The 22,406-nt window shown below is 36.0% G+C and overlaps 2 protein-coding genes across 3 annotated transcripts; both read left to right on the top strand.

Moving 5' to 3' along the window:
- The first annotated feature begins 5,852 nt into the window (after positions 1 to 5,852).
- On the top strand, positions 5,853 to 6,716 carry LOC145792075 (uncharacterized). Its single transcript, XM_082872563.1, has 2 exons — positions 5,853 to 6,198; positions 6,400 to 6,716. The coding sequence occupies exons 1-2, from the start codon at positions 5,853 to 5,855 to the stop codon at positions 6,714 to 6,716; spliced, it is 663 nt and encodes a 220-aa protein (XP_082728689.1).
- A 3,779-nt stretch (positions 6,717 to 10,495) lies between these two features.
- TNO1 (TGN-related, localized SYP41 interacting protein) lies at positions 10,496 to 21,185 on the top strand. 2 transcript variants are annotated; one of them, XM_082871434.1, is made up of 11 exons: positions 10,496 to 10,815; positions 11,238 to 11,444; positions 11,549 to 11,734; positions 12,470 to 12,820; positions 12,898 to 13,203; positions 13,294 to 16,329; positions 16,989 to 18,066; positions 18,154 to 18,812; positions 19,734 to 19,881; positions 19,975 to 20,056; positions 20,767 to 21,185. In XM_082871434.1, exons 3-11 carry the CDS (start codon positions 11,591 to 11,593, stop codon positions 20,882 to 20,884), a joined length of 5,922 nt encoding a protein of 1,973 aa, XP_082727560.1. In that variant the 5' UTR covers positions 10,496 to 10,815; positions 11,238 to 11,444; positions 11,549 to 11,590; the 3' UTR covers positions 20,885 to 21,185. The 2 variants fall into 2 exon arrangements, with proteins under 2 accessions (XP_082727560.1, XP_082727559.1); XM_082871433.1 differs by lacking the exon at positions 10,496 to 10,815 and having other exon boundaries at positions 11,062 to 11,444.
- The last annotated feature ends 1,221 nt before the right edge of the window (positions 21,186 to 22,406 follow it).

The following is a 22,406-nucleotide window of genomic DNA, read 5'->3' as shown; positions in this document are numbered from 1 at the left end:
GATGAATTTCTAGATTGTATAGAGATGCAATGGCAATTAGCATTCTAATGGATGTGGTTCTAGTAACCGGTGAGTATGTGTCAAAGTAATCTAGACCTTCTTTCTGTCTAAAACCTTTGACTATAAGTCTTGCCTTGTATTTATCTATTGATCCATCTGCTTTCAATTTTCTTTTGAAAATCCACTTGTAGCCAAGAGGTTTACAACCTGGTGGCAAGTCCACTAATTCCCAAGTGTGATTTTGCAAGATGGATTCAACTTCACTGTTGACAGCTTCTTTCCATAAAGGAGCTTCAGGACTGGACATAGCCTCTTTAAAAGTTAAAGGCTCATTTTCTACCATATATGTTAGAAAATCTGGACCAAAAGATTTTGAGGTTCTAGCACGTTTACTACGCCTAGGTTCCTCTTCTTCATTTTGATCTAACTCTTGTTCTTGATCATGTTCTTGATCATTACTAGTAATAGCATCAAAAGATCTTTCCTTATTACTAGTCTCTTGTCCAAACTTATTCGGAAATACATGTTCAAAGAAAGATGCATTCCGAGATTCAATTATAGTATTTACATGTATTTCGGAATGTTCTGATTTATGAATCAAAAACCGATATGCACTACTATTCTTGGCATAACCAATGAAAATGCAATCAATGGTCTTAGGACCTATCTTAGTCTTTTTAGGACTAGGAATAGCCACTTTAGCTAAACACCCCTATACTTTTAAGTATTTGTAGGATGGTACTCTTCCATGCCACAATTCATAAGGTGTTTGATTTATGTTCTTTCGGGGTACTTTATTTAAAATATAATTAGCAGAAAGTATTGCTTCCCCCCACAAGTTCTGAGGTAATCCAGAACTTATTAACATGGCATTCATCATTTCTTTTAAAGTCCTATTTTTCCTTTCAGCAATCCCATTTTGTTGAGGTGAGTAAGGAGCGGTGGTTTGATGAATCATTCCATGTTCTTTACAAAACTCACCAAAAGGTGATTCATATTCACCACCTCTATCACTTCTAAGTTTCTTGATTTTCTTACCAAGTTGATTTTCAACTTCATTCTTATATTGAATGAAAGTTTCCAAAGCTTCATCCTTGGTTCGAATTAAATAAATATAACTATATCTAGTATAGTCATCTATAAAAGTGATTACATACTTTTTTCCACCTCTGGTTTGAATTGATTTAAAATCACAAATGTCACTATGAATTAATTCAAGTGGTTCCGTACTTCTTTCAATTGAATGAAAAGGAGTTTTAGATAATTTTGCCTCAACGCAAATTTCACATTTATGATTTGAATCAATGTTAAATTTAGGTAAACATTCCATATTAATTAATCTACGCAAAGATCCATAATTAACATGTCCTAGTCTACCATGCCATAAATTTGAAGACTCAAGCAAGTAAGAAGAAGATGTAGTATTATTAATAACTGAGGGTACAACGGTCATTACATTTAACTTGAAAAGGCCATCAGTCATGTAACCTTTTCCTACATACATCCCATTCTTAGTAAGTACAAATTTATCACTCTCAAATACTAGCCTAAACCCATTCTTACTCAACAAAGATCCGGAAACAAGATTCTTGTGAATGTCCGGTACATGCAGCACATTGTTGAGAGTGAGTTCCTTTCCAGATGTCATCTTGAGTACAATCTTTCCTTGTCCTTCAACTTTGGAAGTTGATGAGTTGCCCATAAAGAGTTGTTCACCATTGTCCACTGAAGAATAAGATGTGAACATCTTTTTGTCGGCACAAATATGGCGAGTAGCACCAGTGTCTACCCACCATTCTTTAGGATTTCCGACTAGATTTGCCTCGGAAACAACTGCAGAAAGATTGATGTCATCAACACCATTGGAAATATTGTCCACTTCAGTCATGTGGGCTTGAGCAGGCTTCTTGCTTGTTTTTCTTTTGTTTTTGCCTTTGCTACGGCAATCTTTGGCCCGATGTCCCTCTTTGTCACAGATGTAACATTTGCCATTAAACTTGTACTTTTTATTTTCCCCCCCTTTAGAGCCTTGTGATGAGCTTTCTCTAGAAAACTTTCGTTTCTTGGTTTTTGAAGCATGTTCCACCACATTTGCCTTAGACTCCATAGGAAGCTTACCAGCCCGCTTTTCAGAATTGCGGTTGTCCTCCTCAATCCTCAAACGCACAATTAACTCGTCCATAGAAATTTCTTTGCGCTTATGTTTGAGGTAGTTCTTGAATTCCTTCCAGCCTTTTGGTAATTTTTCAATTAAGGCTGCAACTTGAAAGGATTCACTGAGAAACATACCTTCTGCGTGAATGTCATGCAGAATGAGTTGGAAATCTTGAGCTTGGTTGATCACAGTTTTTGAATCAACCATTACAAAATCTAAGAATCTGCCAACCACAAATTTCTTTGAGCCGGTATCTTTCGTTTTGTACTTTTTCTCCAACGATTCCCAAAGTTCCTTTGCTGTCTTGATTGGACTGTAGACGTTGTACAATGTGTTGTCAAGTCCGTTCAAGACATAATTCCGGCAAAGGAAATCGGCATGTTTCCAAGCATCAACCGCAGCAATCACTTGCCGGTCGGTTTCATCCTCTTTCAGGATAGGAGCATCTTCACGGAGAATACGAGCCAGGTTCAGAGTTGTAAGATAGAACAACATTTTCTGTTGCCATCTTTTAAAGTCAGTTCCTAAGAACTTCTCTGACTTTTCACCGTGATTTACCGGTACTGTTACAACAGGAGAGGGGGTTGGCGTAATTGCAGCCACCACAGTAGTACTTGTTTGGGCATTTGTTTCAGTAGCCATCAATTCTAATATATAAAACAAAATTATAATTAGAATTTATACTACACAGAAAATTAAACCAAATTCACAGAATTAAATTCTGTAAAAATAAAAGAAACAAGAATGTGACTTTTATTTTCCACTTAATTTGAAAATAAAATAAAATTTATTTAAACAAATTAATTCCACACAGAAAGTAAATTCTGTAAAAGTAAAAGAAATAAAAACTATAACTTTTATATTTTCAATTAATTTGGAAATAAAATAAAATTTTATTTAATCAAAATAATTCCACACAGAAAATTAAATTCTGTAAAATAAAAGAAATAAGAATATAACTTTTATTTTTCAATTAATTTGGAAATAAAATAAAACTTTATTTAACCAAATTAATTTCACACAAGAAATTAAATTTTGTAAAATAAAAGAAATAAAAACTATAACTTTTATTTTTCTAATTAATTTGGAAATAAAATAAAACTTTATTTAACCAAATTAATTCCACACAAGAATTTAAATATCTTGTAACACTCCAATAATTAAAATACTGAAAACAGAATTTTAATTAATGAAAAACTCAGAAAATAATTTCTAAAACCCAAAATTAATTTGAAAAAATTCCACAAAAATATATTCTGAATTGTTAATGACACCAGTATCGTACTACTAGTTGTTGTCAAAGAAAAGAGACAGTATATTACTACTATCTGTCAAATAGCATATAATCACTATTTGTTTTTCCAACCAGAATATTATTTTGTAAATCCACAGAAAATAATTTTCTTCCGAAATTATTTACGAAGAATGAAAAAGGAAAACAAACGAAAAATTCTGTAAACAGAATAATTCGAATCTGTCTTAAGATTGTTGGAACAATCTTCTGTGTAAATAAAATAAACTGAAATAAATTCAAACAAAATAAAGTAAAACTTATAGAAAATATTTTGTTGAACCAAATAAAAATTACAAAACCAAGTCAAGTGTGTGACACTCTGTCCTTAAGACAGATTCGCCCCGCTATGGTGCTTACGGTTGAATGGCGTCTATCTCCCAGGATACAATGATCTTCACAAATTGTAGTAGTACTCCAAACAATTTGTTCGGCGAACCAAACCTGTGTTCTAACTCTCTTTTATTTATTCTAAATCTAAAATGAAGAATAAAATGCAAAATAAAAACTGGACAGCACAAAGGAACAAATAATATGAATAATAATGCAAAAGTGCTGATTTTTCGGATAAAAATTTGATCCACAAAACTGCTGGAATCAAGTAGTATTTATAGGCAAAATTTAAAAGCAATCCGAAATAGAACCGGTGCACCACTGTTTTTGAATAAATTTGATTCAAATGAACAGGTGCCAAAAAGTCAAACAAAATTGACCGTTAGTCAATTGAATGCATTATTCAAACTTCTGAAAATAAAGTTCCGTTTGTAACTGATGGTACTAAAACTATTCATTAAACTATTTAAAATATATATATATATATATATATATATATATTATAATATTTAAATAGTTTAATAAAAGAAGAGGTATAAACTTTATGAAACCACTTAGGAATCTAAAATTTGAATTTAGAGTTAAATTAAATTCTCATAATTACAAATTTTAAGAAACCACTCAGGAATCCAAAATTTGAATTTTAGAATTAAATTAAATTCCTACAATAATTTTTATTGAAAAAATTCAAATGAATTTTATCTAAAAAATTAATGTAAAACCCGAAAACGACGTCAACTTCCCATTCACTCATAAATGGTTTTGACGTACCGTATTCACCGTGTGACTTGCCACGCGGCAAGCCTCTTCGGACCCACCCCAAAAGACGTTTGGGGCCCACCCAAAATGGACTCAAAATTATGCCTATATAAAACCATTTTCCAACAGCTCTGGCTACTGTTGATTGGAGAAATGAATTTCCTCATGCCATTTGTGTCGGATCCGACCATTGTCCTTTGCTTTTGCACTGTTGTATCCCACCCAAGCGGGTTCCTCGGCAGTTCAAATTTGAGTCAATGTGGTCCAGTAGCCCTGCCGGTGGAGAGACAATTCAGGAGGCATGGAATCTCAATCCAATGGGCTCTACTATGCATCAATTGGCTCGGCAGCTTAAATGTTGTAAGTAGAAGCTTAGTGCCTAGAGTGGATCCGATTTTGGTAATTGTAAATCGAGAATCGTAGAATTGAAAGCCCAAATTGCTAGTATCCAAAGTCAACCTCCGACGGATGCTAATTTATCCTTTCAAGATCAGTTGGTAGTAGAGGTCATAGTTTTGTTGCAACGAGAAGAAATGTATCTTCATCAGAGGTCTCGGATTAATTGGCTCAATTACGGGGACAAAAACTCAGCCTTTTTTCATGCAACTATTAATCAAAGGAGACAGCGAAATCAAGTCCTTAAACTGCAGTGTGATGATGGTAGCTGGGTGACCACGGATGATGAGATTGATGGCCTTCTCTCTGATTACTTCTCTTATTTTTACTCGAGTGCAAGCCCAACTGAGATGGGGCCTGCTTTGGTAGTGGTTGAATCTGTTAGTACCACTGATATGAATGCCTCCTTAACTCGTGATGTCTCCGATGAGGAAATTTGTGTTGCGGTGTTTCAGCTTGGTGCTCTTAAAGCACCTGGACCTGATGGTTTTTCGGGTTTCTTTTATCAACAATATTGGGATGTAGTGGGATTGGCGGTGTGCAAAGCAGTTAGAAGTTTTTTCAGAGTTGGGTTTTTACTAAAGAACTCAACCACACCAACTTGGTCTTAATTCCGAAAGTTCCGGCTCCAACTAAATTGACACACTTCAGGCCTATTAGCTTGTGTAATTTTATTGTCAAGATCATCACAAAAATTCTTGCTAATAGACTGAAAAAAGTTCTTGGGGTTGTGGTATCTCCTAATCAATCAGCGTTTGTGTCTGGTCACCTTATTTAGGACAATGTTATTGTGGCACATGAGGCTTTTCATGCCCTTAAGATCAGGAAAGGGAAATCAGTGGACCTTGCTCTTATATTGGATTTCAATAAGGCCTACGACCGCGTTCGCTTGGACTTTTTAAGAGCTGTTTGGTGAAGATGGGCTTTCATGGGAGGTGGGTACATTGGGGGATGAAGTGTGTTATAACTGTTTCTTTTTCGGTGGTTATTAATGGAGCCAAAAGGATAAGTGTTATCCCATCTCAAGGTCTCTGTCAGGGCGATCCGCTGTCTCCATACTTGTTCATCTTGGTGATTGATGTCCTTTCCAAGTTGCTAGAGAAGAGTGTCTGGGATCAGAGACTTGTTGGCCTGCGTATCCGTAGGTCGTGCCCTATCTTGTCTCACCTTTTGTTTGCTGACTATGCATTGTTATTCTTTAAAGCCACGGAGACGCAGTGTAGGGAGGTGCTCCGAGTATTGCAGATTTATGAGGAAGCTTTGGGTTAGTCTATCAATTTTGATAAGTCGGGGATTCAATTCTCGGCAAACATGGATAGGACCCAAAGATAGTTGTTACGTGGAGTTCTGGGTATTTCAAAGATTGGGGAGCATGCAAAGTACTTGGGGCTCCCTTCTTGCTGGGGCAGATCAAAGGTTGATGCTTATAACTTTATTTGTGAAAGGGTGCTATCTAAATTGCAAGGTTGGAAGACAAAGATCTTATCTCCTGCTGGAAGGGAGACTCTCATTAAGGCTGTAGCTCAGGCTATTCCGTCTTATGCAATGGCTTGTTTCAAATTTCCTCTGAAGTTATGTGACAAGCTTAGCTCTTATATTCGGAATTTTTGGTGGAAAGGTGATCCGATAGGCAGCGACATCCATTGGGTTTCTTGGCAGAAATTGACTTTACTCAAGCAAAACGGGGGTTTGGGTTTTCGGGACTTTCGAGCTTTTAATGATGCACTTTTAACCCGTCAAGGCTTATCCATTTCCCTGATTCTTTCTTTGCCCGCATTATGAAAGGAATCTATTATCCTAGCTCTGATTTCCGCCATGCTGCTAAAGGGGCTCATGCCTCTTGCTCTTGGGCTAGCTTATTTCAAGGTCGGGCTTTGTTGGAAGGAGGTTTGAGATGGCAAGTGCGTAATGGGGCGTCCATCAACTTCTGGGAAGATTGTTGGATTCCAGCAGTCAGGGGTTTCAAAGTGGTCTCTAACAGGGCTACTGGGTGTGACAGCTTAAAGGTTAGTGACTTTATCACAAATTCTACTAATGAGTGGGATTGTGGGAAGATTCAAGTGCAGTTTCAGCCGAGGAATGTGAAGCAATTCTCTCCATACCTATTTTGGTCGCAGATCAGACTGACTGTTTGGTGTGGCATTTTGATTCGAAAGGGTGTTACTCGGTTAAATCGGGGTATCATCAGGTTATTCGCCAAGCTGTCGATCGAGCCTCATTACCTTCATCATTACATGTGTGGACAGATAGAGAATGGAAGCTTTTGTAGAGCTTGAAGGTCCCTCTGAAACTCAAGCACTTTCTTTGGTGGATCTGTAACAACTCTTTGGCTATGAGACAGAACTTGTTTTTTCGCAAGTGTTCTCCTGAGCTTGTTTGTCCTGTTTGTCATTCCGAATTCGAATCTGAATCTGTTGAGCATTTGTTGTTTCGGTGCCTTTGGACTAAAGTAGTGTGGTTTCGCTGTGGATTAGGTCTTAGAATCGACACTGTACCCATCACTTCAGCCAATCTCTGGTTTGGTGACCGACTGTCAGAATTTGGATCCACATTGCAGGGCAGAGTGTTGTTGACTAAACTGATTTGGTTAGCTTGGACCATTTGGAAGACTCAGAACGAGTTTATTTTTGAACATATCCCTGTCAACCCGCGGGAAGCTTTAGCTAAGGCTTATCGGGAAGAAACAGAGTTTCTGAATGCTCAACTGACGGGTCCATTTGCTGCTAGGAGGTCTCATGTTCCCAGTTTAAAATGATTAAGTGCAGGACAGAGGGATCCCCATTGGTTACCTCCTTGTATGGGCGCTTGGAAGTTTAATTGTGATGTGGCTTCTAATTTACCATCTGGGAAGGGCGCTATAGTTGTTTTACTTCGGGATGGATGGGGCCGCTTGGTTGATGGGCTGGCGAAGAGGATCCAAATGTCTTCCGTTGCATAGGGGAAGGCCTTAGCAGTTCGATATGCTTGCCAAATGGCTGTTTCTCTAAACCTGTCACAGGTGGAAATTGAAGGTGATAATCTGGAGGTTATCCGGTTGTGTGTTTCCGAAACAGTTCCATCTTGGGAATTAGGTGTCATTATAGATGATATTAGACATTTGGCTGGAAGAGCTTCTGTGTCCTTTAATTAGTGCCCCAGAGTAGTTAATGGAGTGGCCCATTGGACGGCTCGTGCATGCCTAGATGAATCTTTGCCTTTGAACTGGGTTTCCTGTCCTCCGATTGCTCTTGTTTGCGCTCTTTCTTTCAATTCTATGTGATTGGAGTTGATTTGATCCCAAAAAAAAAATCTATTTTTTCCGACAACATAACATCGGAATAATTTAAATTATTTAGCACTGTGTTACCAAAATTACTGGTGTAAAGAGATGAAATAATTAATTTAGGATTAGTTTTGGTAACATATGAGGGGCGTAATGAGAATTACATTTTTTTTAATGGTGTAATAAGATGGAGGGTATACAGAGGTTAAATAGTAATGTAGGTGAAATCACCAAATATAATATTAAATATATTTTTTATCCCCCAAACAAGCTATTTTGCGCACAAACAAATAAAAATAAAAAATAAAATAAAAAAACAATTGAGAAATGAATTTGAGGGGAGAAAATGTTTGACAATGTAAAAAGAATACCCAAATGTTTTATCAAAGGACACGTTTTCCCCCAAAGCTTTTAATAAGAGGTTTGATTTTTCAAGGCAGTGGTTTTGGTTCAGTCCAAGATCGGATTGGATTATACTGTTCGGTTCGTGAGGGCTTAGCATGGATTCTGTTTTGATAATTTGAACCGTTCAATGTGTAGAACTCGTCGAGTACTATATGATTGTAAAAAATCATATTAATCGGATATCGATAACTATGTGAACAAAACAGTTTTTTATCAACCGTTAATTGTTTCACCGTCCATTTTTTTTAATACAAAATTGATTTAATCACATAACTATTGATATCCGATCAATGTGATTTTTTATAAACATGTAGTACTCGACGAGTTCTACATATTGAACGGTTCGGATTATCAAAACAGGCCCAAAAATGGATCCCATGGACTGAACTGGACGGGTCCAGTCTTGATCTCAACTTCAGACAAGCTGGACTCATTTTTCAAGTTAGCTATTTCAACTTAAGCAACATTTAGATTTAATAAGTTTATTTTAAAATTAATTTTGACGATTTAAATAGTTTACTTTGTAGTATTTAATTGTAAAATATTTATGTAAAAAATAAGATTATCGGATATCAATAACTATATATTTGAATTAAATTTGTAGAGAAATTCTAATACACACTCTTTTAAAAATGGTATACCATATGCGTAGTTAATTATGTCATTTTCTTATTTAGTTATAACATTATTTTAGTTATAATTTATGAGTTCTTTAATTATGTCTCATATTGTGTTTAGTTATAACATTTTTTTTAAAAAGTTGTGATTCAAAAAATTGAGATTATGTCATTTTTCTTTTTATTTATAAGGTATATATGGTGCACAAGGGTGTACACCATACTATTTTCCAAATTTGTATTACAAAAACTAATAGTTATTCTTGAAATTTTATTTCTCGTTCATTTTTAAAAATAAATATGATTCAAACATCGAGTTATCGACATCCAGTCATCTTAATTTTTTGAATTAATATGCCACCCAATAATCTTATAAAATAAATAATTCAAATTACCGAAATCAATCTAAAAATAAACTTATTAAATCCAAACACTCTCTCAAATTAAAATCGCATCTTGAAACAAGCCAAACCTTTTACTCCATCCGTCTCAAAATATTAGTCTATTTTCAAAAATCAATGACTCAAATACTATAAATTTTCTATTTTGCCCTTTTTTAAAATTCATTAACAATATAAAAAGTATAATTGTGACAATTGATATTCCCAAAAAAATGTACTATTAAAGGGTAATTTTAGAAAATTAATCAGCTTGTTTGGTTTTAGTTTTTAGAAAACACTTTTCAGGAAATTCTATTTGTTTATTTTTTGTATTTTTTTTTTGTTTTCAATGATTTTTTTTAATATTTTAAGTATTTTTTTTAATTTTTAGACATAACTAACATAAATACACTTCAAAAATATAATATTTGTGAAAACAATATTTAAAAAATTCACTAAATATCAAAAAAACAAAAAAATACGAAAATTTAATACATTTTCGTATTTTTGTGTATTTAATAATTTTTTAAAATATTTTTTCACAAATATTTTATTATTTAGATACATCTAGGTAAGTTGCATCTAAAAAAAAATATTACTTAAAATTTTAAAAATGTTCATTAAAAATAAAAAAACATGAAAAATAAAAAATGTAATTTTTAGAAAATTGAATTTAAAAAAGGGAAACCAATCACACTGAATATTTTTAAAGTTCAATAATTATATTATTAAAAAAAACAATCCCACTAGGTAGCTCGAATTCTTTAGGGCTCGAATGGTTCGAGATGTCAAAACGACGTCGTTTTGACACTTTTTTTTTCTTCTTTCTTTTCTTCTTTATTTCCATAACTTGTAGGTTCCATAACTCATAGGAGAGAAGGAAGAAACAAAAAGAATAAAAAAAAAAACAGTGGAAAAAGGAAAAGAGGAGGAAAAAGAAAAAGAAATAAGAAGAAAATAAATAGAAAGAATAAGATAAAAGAACAGAGGAAGAAACATAATGAAGAGAGAAAAAAACAGAGGCGAAGAACAGAAGAGGAAAAAGAAGAAGATAGAAGAACATAGGAAAAATGAGAGAAAGAACAAGAGAGAAGAAATAAAGATTGGTAGATTAATGGAACAGAGAAGAAATCGACGACGCCATCATCGTTGCAAACCCTCCATCACTGTTGCTCTGTGTGTATACACAGCCCATCGCCATCACCGTCGCTCTGATTGTATGCACAGATCTGTTCTCTCTCTCTTCTTTTTCTTCTTTCTTTCTACCTTTTCTCTCTGTTCCTCATCTCTTTCTTTTCTGGCGTCTCTATTTCAAAGAAAAAAGAGGAGGAAAAAAAAAGACCAAAACAACGTCATTTTGATTTTTAAACCACTTGAGTTTATAATTTTTTGAGTTACAAATCAATTTTCATTAAAAAAATAAAATAAAATAAAATACAATAAAATATTTGGGGGGGGGGGGGGGGGGGGGGGGTTGGTTTTGTTTAATGAATTATTGACTTTTCCTCCTTCTTTGGTCACCTTCTTTAAGGCAGTAACGCCCTGCTATCGTGGCAATCGTTTTTTAACAGCAAGTACACGTTTAACGACACTTCATTCATGTTTTTTTTTGTTTTGGTTGGAACCATCCTTGTACCAGACGACGCCGTTTTCACTCCCTCCAAGCACATGCCAAAACGCTTTGAAACAGACACCATTTTTGCTACGTTTAGCAATTCCCAGATCGATTCTTGTTGTCAATTCTTCTTCTTCTTCTTCTCCAATTCAATAATCGAATCAAAGAAGCTAATCTCAAAGATCGCACTTTCGATTGCTGAAACATTCTCAATTCAATTTCATTCACCGGGTAACTCAGTCAATTTCTAGGGTTTCAATCTAATTTTGTTTATTGATTATCAATTCTTCCTCATTGTTTTTTTATTGAATGAATATTGATATGTATTTTTTCAGATCTGAATATTGATTTTTGAATAAGGATTATGATTGGAGAAGATGTCGGACAATCATGATTCGAATCAGGTCTTGAACGGTTCTGGAGCTGTGGGGAATGGAGACTCCAATGATTTTCAGTCAGCACCAGTGAGGGATGATGATGGAACAGGAACTGGCTACAGTGGGGAAGTTTCAGTTAATCAGGTCCCGGAAAATTTCATGTTCTGTGCAAACTTTCTTTCTAAGTTCTTGTCATTTTCGCTTGTACATATATTTTATAGTAATAGTAATAAAATTGTGAACTTAGTTTCTAAAATTATATGTCCATGTTTTTAATCAAAATGGGTGGAATCTGAACTGAGTGTCATATAGTCAGTGGAAAATTTTTGAATTTTGTGAATTGTTGTTGAAATTTTTGCTTGTTTTCACAAAGTATTTTAAATGTGGAATGTGAGATTGCATTTTTTTTTTATAATTATTAATTTTTTTTTTTTGTGCATTCCCTTTTTTTCTAGTTCGTGAATTCGTTTTGGCTCTGTTTGATTAGAAAGAAAAAATGATGGAAAGTGAAAATGAAAGAAAGTGAAGTCAAAGGAAAGAAATGAGAAGGAAAATATTATTTTCTTGCAAGCTTTGATTAGGATGTAAAATTTACAAGAAAAAGATAGAGAGAAATTTGAAATATTAGTTACAGGTAATCTCCTGGATGGACCAATTCAAATTTTATTATGTTTTCTTGTGTTTTTTTTTTCAATGCTAATATGGGTTGTTCAAGAAAATTAACTATCTTTTAATTTCTATCACTTCCATACTAAACAAATATAGTCTTTGGGGTTTTTTTTGCAAATTGTTTTTAATATTTTTATTGAAGAACGCCTTAGCTTAGCTCTAAATTGGTCACTGTGTCTATATTAATGTGCTAAGCAAAAACAACTGCAGGAACCCAGCTCTCTTCAGGTGGATCATGTTGATCACAGTAATGGGGTTTTATTGACTAGGGGTGATTCTCTAGAAAATGGCCCAAGTGATGTAAAATTGGCAGAGGATGGGGGAAAAGAGGAAATGTTTGTTGACTGTCCAGATGAGTTAATTGTTTCTGATAATAGGGAAGCAATGGCAATCCCTGAAACTGAAGAGAGGTCCGACGAAAAGGATGATTTGCAGGATACTCATGTTCATGAGTCAGATAACAGGACACAAGTTCATGACTTGACGGATGAGCTGGTACACCTGCGGGCTATGCTTGAGAAAACCATTGGTGAGAAAGAAGGTTCTGCGAAGGATTGCAAGGTTTGTATCAATCTATGTTAGTTTTTCTGTTCTGCTGAATAAGTTGGCCCTCAGTACTGATTATACTTGTCGTGCAGGAAGAACGAGATGCCTTCATGAACGAACTTGCTAAACTTCGCCAACAGCTCAAGGCTCTGAATGGTCAACGGTCAGTGCTTAATGAAAATCCGGGTGATTTGGTTAATGGCCTTCCTGAAGAGGAAATGGGAGACGTGGGGCAAAAGATTTCATTATCTGATAACGCACTGCACGATATGATGAATGAATGCTCCACGTTTGTTAGGAATGCTTTGGAGGTACAGCTACAGACGGAGGGAAAATTTAAAGAACTCCATGCAATGCTATTTATGAAGGATCGAGAAATTGAAGATCTTCATGCAAAGGTTACTGAACTGTCCATATCTCATGATGTTGTTGTTTCTTCCTTAAGTACAGCTCATAGAAGTTCTGACTCTTTAAAAGCATTGCCACAGGTTGAGGATGAGCACCAGAGTATTGAGGCTATCACAAACAGGGTGGTTGCTTCTCTTGCCATGGTAGCTAATGAAGAAGAATTGTTGGATGATTCCATTACTGGGAAAATATCTCTTGTTGAGAAAAACACTTCCCTGCTAATTGGGAAGTATAATAATTTCCTTTCTGAAATTGATCTACTTAGGCAGTGTTTGACTGAGGTCAGGTCAGATTTCAGTGTACAAGATGAACTTGGGACAACTTTTGTTGCTGCACGTGATGCCTTGCTTGAGCTCAAAAGGAAGGAAGTAGACTTGGCTGAAAAAATAAGCTATTTGGAAGATGAAAATAAGAAACTAGTGGAACAGCTTGATAAAAGCAAAGAAGTGGAGAAGATGGCAAATGCAGATGTGGAAAAAGTTAGAGCAGAACTTGAACACGAGAAAGCCAGGTATGCTAATACCAAAGAAAAGCTCAGCTTGGCCGTGACTAAAGGAAAGGCATTGGTTCAGCAGCGAGATTCATTGAAACAATCTCTTGCTGAGAAAACAAGTGGGCTTGAGAAATGTTTGACTGAATTACAAGAGAAATCAAGTGCCCTGGAGGCTGCTGAAAAAAGTAAGGAGGAGTTGGTCGGAGCTGAAAATTTCGTTGCTTCACTGCAGGAAACGCTCTCACAACGGGACACTGTTCTTGCAAAATGTGAAGATGTTTTGTCTCAGATCACTGCACCCCAGGAAATTCAGTCAGCAGATATTATGGAGAGAATTAGATGGCTTGCAGATGAAAGAAATACACTGAACAGTGCACTCTCACAGAGGGACACTATTCTTGCAGAATGTGAAGATGTTTTGTCTCTGACCACTGCATCCCAGGAACTTCAGTCGGCAGATATGATGGAGAGAATTAGATGGCTTGTGGATGAAAGAAATACACTGAAGGGTGTAGCACTGGAATTGCACAAACTGATAGATGGTTTATCTTTGATTGATGTGCAGGAAAAATTTTCATCTTCTGACCTGGAATCTCGAGTCAGTTGGCTTGTGGAATCATTTTCGCAGGCCAAGGGTAAAGCTAATAAACTGCAAGATGACATTGCTAGGACTAGCGAAGCTGCACATAATGAGATAGAGCGCCTAACCTCTTCACTTTTAGCAGAAACACAAGAGAAGAATTATCTTCAAGATGAAATTGTTAGGACTAGCGAGGCTGCACATAATGAGATGGAGCGCCTAACCACTTCACTTTTAGCAGAAACGCTGGAGAAGAATTATCTTCAAGAGGAGTTGGAAGAGCTAACGCACAAGTACAAAGAGATTGTTGAGAAGGAGTGTCAAGTTTCAGTGGAGAAGGATCGGGTGGTTAGTATGCTGCTAGAGGTATCTGGAATAACGAAGGACAGTCAAGAAGAGGCCAGTCAACCTGCCTCTGATGCGGCCATGCTCATAGACAGATGTTTTGGTAAGATCAAAGATCAAAGTAATGCCTCCTTAGAATCTTCTGGTCTTGACGCAGAAATATTTGAAAGAATTCAAACTCTATTATATATAAAAGATCAGGAGTTGATGCTATGTGAGGAATTATTAGAAGAAGACACGCCAGTTAGATCAAAGGTGAATGCTCTATCTGATGAGTTGAGTGTTGTATCTCAAGAACTTCAAGCACTGAAACATGAGAAAAACGCTATGCAGAAAGATCTCGAACGTTCTGAGGAGAAATCTGCTCTATTGAGGGAAAAATTATCTATGGCAGTTAAGAAAGGCAAGGGACTGGTTCAAGAGCGGGAAAACTTGAAGAAACTTCTGGATGAAAAGAATGCAGAAATTCAGAAGTTGAAGCTTCATTCACAGCAGCAAGAATCTGCACTTGGTGATTGCAAGGACCAGATTAGTAAATTATCTACTGATGTGGAACAAATCCCCAAGTTGGAGGCTGATCTTACTACTATGAAAGATCTCAAGGATCAACTCGAGCAGTTCTTAGTGGAGAGCAATAACATGTTACAAAGAGTGGTTGAATCCATTGATGGTATTGTTCTTCCCATTGATTCAACTTTCAAAGAACCTGTGGAGAAGGTACAGTCGTTTGTAGGATTTCTAAATGAATGTCAAGTTGCAAAGAAACATGTGGAGGAGGAAGTAGAGAAACTAAAAATGGAAGCCGGTACACTTTCCAGCAATTTGGCAGAAGCCAACACAGCCAAGGAATCAGTGGAAGAGGCACTGTCAATTGCCGACAACAATCTTTATCGACTATCTGAAGAAAAGAGAGAACTTGAAGTTGGCAAGACACATGCAGAACAAGAGTTACAGAAAGCATTGGAGGAAGCGTCTTCCCAAGTTGGCAAGCTTGCTGAGGTTTATGCAGTGAAAAAGTCACTTGAAGATGCATTATCAGAAGCTGAGAATAAGATTTCTACTCTTATGAATGAGAAAGAAGATGCTCAACTTAGTAGAGCTGCTGCAGAGACAGAGCTGGAAAAAGCAAAAGAGGAAGTTTCTATTCAGTCTACCAAACTTTCAGAGGCGTTCAGAACTGTAAAATCACTTGAAGATGCAATGTCTCAGGTGGAGACAAATGTTTCTTTGCTTTCTGAGGAAAATAATAACGTGAAGGTTGGTAGAAATAATTTGGAGAGTGCAATGAAGCAGCTGAAAGAAGAAGCTGATTCCCAGGCTAGCAAGCTGGCAGATGCCAACTCAACAATCAAATCACTGGAAGAAGCATTGTTGAAGGCAGAGAATAGCATATCTGAACTTGTTGGTGAAAAGAAAAATGCTGAAGAGGAGATATCAGCACTTAATTCCAAGGTAAATGCGTGTATGGAAGAGTTAGCTGGAACCAATGGAAGCTTAGAGAGTAGGTCTCTGGAGCTCTCCAGTCATGTTAACAATCTTCAGTTGCTTTTGAAAGATGAGACCCTTGTGTCCTTACTTAGCAGAAGTTTTGAGACAAAATTTGACAGCCTCAAAGATATGGACCTCCTCTTTGAAGACATAAAGGATCATTTTGTCAAAATGGAGTCGGAAACACTGCAAAGTTACCCTTTCACAGAGGTAATATTGAAATTACGTTCTCAAATATATTGTCTATAAATTAAACAGCTTGTGTGCATAATTGTGTAATAATATCAAATATGCATTTCTGGGCATTTTCTGCCTCTTGAGCCTTTTTGTCCACATGATAAATGCATTTTATTATTTATTTTTATTGGTGAATTTTCGGAACACCTGTTCTGAACATATTAATCATGCCAATGGAAAAAGCTCAAGCAATTCACAAAATAATTGTTGGCAGAGACAGGATAGACAATAACAATTGAAGATAACTCTTTGTTTTATTAGAACTTGGGATATGCAAGCTAGAATGGGTTCCAATTCATGTTTTTTCTGGAACTGTAAGGCATAATATTGATATTGGCAATGGGAGGAGCTATACGGATGAACTGGACCCAAAAATTAACCTCTGCTACTATTAATATAAAGTGGCTGCTGCTTTGATTTGAACTCGCTTCTCATGCTTGACTTTTAGCATTCCATCTGTATATGTCCATTGTCTGTATATATAAACCAAACCAAACCAAACCAAGCCTTAAGTCCCGTCAAATGGGATCGGCTACATGTGTCTGTATGTATGTGCATGTAAATTTATCATAAAAAACTTGTTGGTTTTACACTAATCAGCTCTCTCTTTCTCTCTCCATTCATATATATAGCAAGATTCCTATGTGTCAAAGTTCTCAGCTGGCCTTGACAACATTGCAATTGTTGAAATGGAAAATGTTGAGGGCAATGGAGAAGGTGTTGACAGTTTTGAATCCAATTTCAGAAAGACAGTGGAAGGATTTCATTTTAGAAACAAGATTCTTGCAGATAAAGTTAAAGGTTTTTCTACTTCCATGGATGAGTTTATTGCAGCTCTTTTGACAAAATTAAGAGCAACAAGAGATGAAGTAGTAGTTAAGATTGAGCAAATGAGATCTTTGAAGCAAGAAGTGAATAATCTAGAAATGGATAGACAGGCACAGGAAAATAAGATAGCCATGTTGGAAAATGATATTACAATTTTGGGGTCTGTTTGTACTGATGCCACTCATGAGCTGAAGATTGAAGTTGAGAACAATCCAGTGGAACTGAGTTCTGTACCTGAGCTGAAAAAATTGAACTACTTGTTATCTGAAGCGAGAGAATTCAGTTTAGATGCAGTAGCAGATCGTCAGCTCGGACTTGACGGCAGCAAATATATCAAGACTGCAGAGAACCTTTTACTGGCTGCTGGAAATGCCCGAGCTTTAATTGGACAGTTTGAGAATGTAAGGAATGTATTGGTCACTGCAATTGAAGATTTGGAGAATAAATGTACAGAAACTAGAAATTTGGAAAATGCCATAGAAGAAAGGGACTTGAAACAAAATAAAATTTCCAAGTTGGAGAGTGATTTACGATCATTACAAAACTCATACCAAGAGATGAGGTTCAAACTAGAGGATTATCAGGCCAAAGAGGACAAGTTGAAAGACAGAGAAGCAGAAATTTCATCTTTGTCGGCCACTGCAATTAAAGATTTGGAGAATAAATTGACAGAAACAAGAATAACTTTGGAAAATGCCATAGGAGAAAGGGACTTTAACCAAAATAAGATTTCCAAGTTGGAGAGTGATTTACAATCATTAGAAAACTCATACCAAGAGATGAGATTCAATCTAGAGGATTATCAGGCAAAAGAGGATAAGTTGAAAGACAGAGAAGAAGAAATTTTGTCTTTGCGCAGTACTCTATCAATGAAAGAAAAAGGTAATTCTGTTAGTTCAATCTTGCTGAACATATTTTGCTATTATTTCTTGTTGTCTCTAACCTTATTGTTTATGTTTTTGGTTGCAGAGGCCAAAGACACTTTCTTATCAGCATCCCAAGTGAAATCCCTCCATGATAAGTTAAATGACATTGATGTCCCTTTTGCTGAGTTCAAAGTAGGAGATACTGAGTTTTGTGATTCGGACCATGCAAAGAAGCTCTTTTACATAATTGATTCTGTTGCTTCAATGCAGCATCAGATGAACTTATTATCTCATGACAATGAAGAGCTGCAGTCAACCCTTGAAGTCCAGGTTCGTCAAATTGAACATCTGCAGGAGGAAGTTGAAGACCATATTAGAGATAAGCAAGACTCTGAAAAGATGAAGAGTGAATTAGTGGAGATTGAGTTAGGTTTGGAAAATATTATTCAGAAATTGGGAGGTAATGATTTAGTTGGAGATCAAAAATCCACTGGTGTGAGGGAACTCTTGCCAGTTTTAGAAAAGCTGGTTATGGCTGTGATTTTGGCATCTGAAAATTCAAAATCTAAAGCCCAGGAACTTGGTGCCAAGTTGTTCGGAAGCCAAAAGGTCATGGATGAATTGTCAACCAAGGTTAAATTACTAGAAGATTCTAACCAAAGTAGGTCTGCATCTGCTTCACCTGAGGGTTCCCAGGAAAGAAGCATATTTGAAGCTCCTTCCTTGCCCAATCGATCAGAGATAACTGAAATTGAAGATGTGGTAAATATTTTCTTATATGTTTTCCCCTTTTCACTTTCTTCCTTTATGCAATTTTATTCAATTAGCGCTGAGTTATTCACTGGTTTTTAGCTGTTCCACCAAGTAATTCTGGTGCTTACTTGAAGTCTATGAAGACTGGAAAGTTAGAAGTTGTTATAATGCTTTTCTGGCATATTTTCTCGCTGCTTATGTCATAATATATATATATATATTTAATAATTTTGACTGTCTGCTTGCGTGCTAACTAAATGTGCAACATATGTTGTTCTAATGAATAAATTAGTTGATAACTTTTCCATTCGAGTCTTTAGTTCTGATCAGATGCAGGCCTTGGTTTCTCTACTGGCATAATTCTCTCTTCTTCGATAGAAAAGGAAAAATCCCCTAAAACATAATACCACACCACCAGAACCAAGGGCACTCTATCAAATGGAACTTTGACTGAAGAGATTAAGCAACTAATCTCCTTTGACAATGCTAAAGATTCCACCTTTGCTGTATTCCAAAGTTAGCCTGGAAACAATTAGTGATGTGATGAGCCACCTTCTTTCTTATCTGGTAGCATTTTCCCAACAAATAAGCAAGGAAAATGCCAGACCAAATAGCTCAAACTGGGTATTATTTGCATCAATTAATCTGGTAGCACATGTAGCCACCCAAGTTCAAGAAGTGATCATTTAAAAACTTTAAGTTAGAGCTTTCAAATTAGCAAGGTGTTGACCGTATTTTACGCTGGGAGTTACCATGTGGCACTAGCATGCTGTCGATATTATTACTATATATTTATATGCTTGCACATGTGTTTGTATATACTTGCCTTCCAAAATCTGCACTCGAGTGATTACAATTTTCCCTTTACATTACATGACAAAAGTAAAGTAAGTGCATACATAAAGTTGTTGCATCCTAATCTTCATGCAGTCACCTGTTGTGAAGAAAGCAGTTGCTCCAGCCCCTACTGCTGCCCACGTGCGAACATTGCGTAAGGGATCAAATGATCAACTTGCAATCAACATTGATTCAGAATCTGTCCGTTTGATCAAGACTGAGGAAACTGATGAAGATAAAGGTGTGATCTCAGAATGCTGCTGTTTTTTTTTTTTTGTCTTCTTTTTTGTCAGCAAGTTTCAATGCCAACTTGCATTGAACTCTGGTTTTGCAGGTCATGTATTCAAGCCTCTTAATACATCAGGTCTCATTCCGGTACAAGGAAAGATGATTGCGGATCGACTTGATGGAATTTGGTAAAGTGTTATTAACTGCATTTTAATTTGTTTCTGGTGAATTAGGTGAATGGTTGTACCTAGTGCATAAGACTTCAAGTTACAATATAGGGTATGGTGAATTATGTCCCAAAAAAAAACAGAAAGAAGGAAAGCAGAGAAGATTGAATGCATTAATAGCAAAAATATAAAGCTTAAGATTGAGAAATTGTTTTGATCTGTTATGCATTGGTTGCTTACTTTTGCTCTTAATGACCTCTTATATTTCCGTTTCCAAGTCAAAACATTTGAAGTGAACAACTCCCTTTGTATCGGTGGAAAACATTTTCTGCATTTTCTAGCGTTTGGTACAATGGAAAACAAGAGTCTACGGAAAACTATTTTCTTGGTTATTGGAAAAAAAAAAAAAACTTATTTGGGCTGAAAATATTTTTTATTTTTGAAATGTAGAAAATATTTTCTAGAGTAAAGTCTTACTCATTGCACCACACTACCACCACCACAACCACCACCAATACCTTCACCATGCTAGCCCCACCGCCACCTCCACTGCCACTAAAACCACCATTAACATATTAATTTCAAGGTCCTAACCAAATATAGGAAAACATTTTCTACAAAATATTTTCTGAAAAAGTAGATTATATTTTCTGCCAGGAAATAAACGGAGCATAAATGAGCAGAGATAAGGTAACTCCATCAAATTGACATTTGTTTTCTTATTTTTTCAGGGTATCAGGCAGTCGAGCTCTGATGAGTCGTCCAAGAGCGAGGCTAGGTCTTGTTGCCTATTGGCTGTTCTTGCACATGTGGCTATTGGGAACAATCTTGTCACAACAAAGCATGTGATCATTCCCTCTAAACCACAGCAACTCCATTCCAGCAGCATTCCTTGTTTTCAAAAGCAATTGTACCATAGATATAAGTCATTTTTTCCATTCTTCTCTCTTTAAGTTTTTGATTTGCATGATATTCATATATCATTTCCCCAGTTTTGATGCTCTGCAATTAGATTTTAGGGTTTCAGAGGATCCAGGTCTCCATGGTTGTGGAGAATATTTGATACAATGTACTGCTTCACAAGAATTATTAAGATGTTGGTTAATAGAGAACAGGGAATTATTCCATTTATGTATAAATATTTTCTTTCCTTTTCCTCTTTAGTATCTTTTTCTCTTTTTTGGGGAGATATATATTACAGGTGCTGCTGTGCGGGTTGCGTAGCAGCATCCCTAATTCCATTTCTAACTTAGGTTATGTTTGAATGATATGAATTTTGAGGGAGAATGAGAATGTAATTCCGAGTCTTCATAATTCCCATGTTTGGACTTGATTGGAATAAAAAGGTGATTCTCAGTTATCTATTTGGAAAATTTACAAATTAATGGTGTTTTCAAAAAATATTTACAAATTGATAGAAAAGTTTATAACTTGAATTATTAAAGTTGGCAAGATTTATCACTAGTTTGAGGTTTTTTTTTTTTTTTTTTTTTTTGGTTTTAAAAAAAAAAACATACACTGAATTGCAATGTCTCCTCTCTATTCCAGTAGGAATAATTTTCATGAATTTTAAAAGATCAAAAAGTTTAAGAATTCTATTTTTTTTTTCTTTTCAATTTGGAACATAAGTGAATAATGACATAACTGCTGTAAGAAGGGCTCTTGTAAGTTGCAGGTATTTTCAAGAAAAAAAAGATCTGTGCCATAAATTTGCTTTATATATTGGTTTGGGCTCACCTTTAATAGGTGGCAAACATCCACTTGACCTATCCAATTTGCCTAAGAGCATATCCAACCATTTAGTAAATTTTTCATCAAATTTGAGTTAAAAAAAGGCAAACTTCTCAATTTGATATGAGCTGCTTCAACGATTGCATTGTAGCTTTCATCAAAAGACGGGAGACGTTCGACTGGACGACCAGCTGGTTGACCAGACAAGACAACTGAATTTTTTTTTTCCCCTCCATTTCTGTTTCCCAATTTGTTTCCTAAATTCATGGGGTGGAAGTGAAAGCACAAAGAAGAAAATCTATCAGCTTCAAATCTTGACCCTTGATCACTGAGAGGGTAATTTTTGTGGAAATTGGGCCGAGCTATGAGATGGACATTATGACCCAAAGCACGAAGGGCTGGGTAAAAGGCTGTAAGATTACTCCGGCCCAAGAGAGGTAAAAGATTACTTCGGCCTAGAAGAAGTGTAAAGTTACTTCGGTCCAGAAGCAACTTGTAGTTAGGCCGGACTCAGAGTTAGTTCGGTTATAACGTATTGTGGTTAGAACGGTCAGAACCTTGCTACTTGGAAGCTCGGTCTGAATGTACCATGGGTTGTACATGAGAGAACCAAGATAAGGAGGAGTAGAAGGAAGAACCG

This window comes from Camellia sinensis, chromosome 5 (assembly GCF_055761805.1).
Source record: "Camellia sinensis isolate YWXY chromosome 5, ASM5576180v1, whole genome shotgun sequence".
NCBI lineage: Eukaryota > Viridiplantae > Streptophyta > Magnoliopsida > Ericales > Theaceae > Camellia > Camellia sinensis.
The sequence above is the reverse complement of the archived record's forward strand: the minus strand, read 5'-3'. Positions and strand labels throughout refer to the sequence as shown.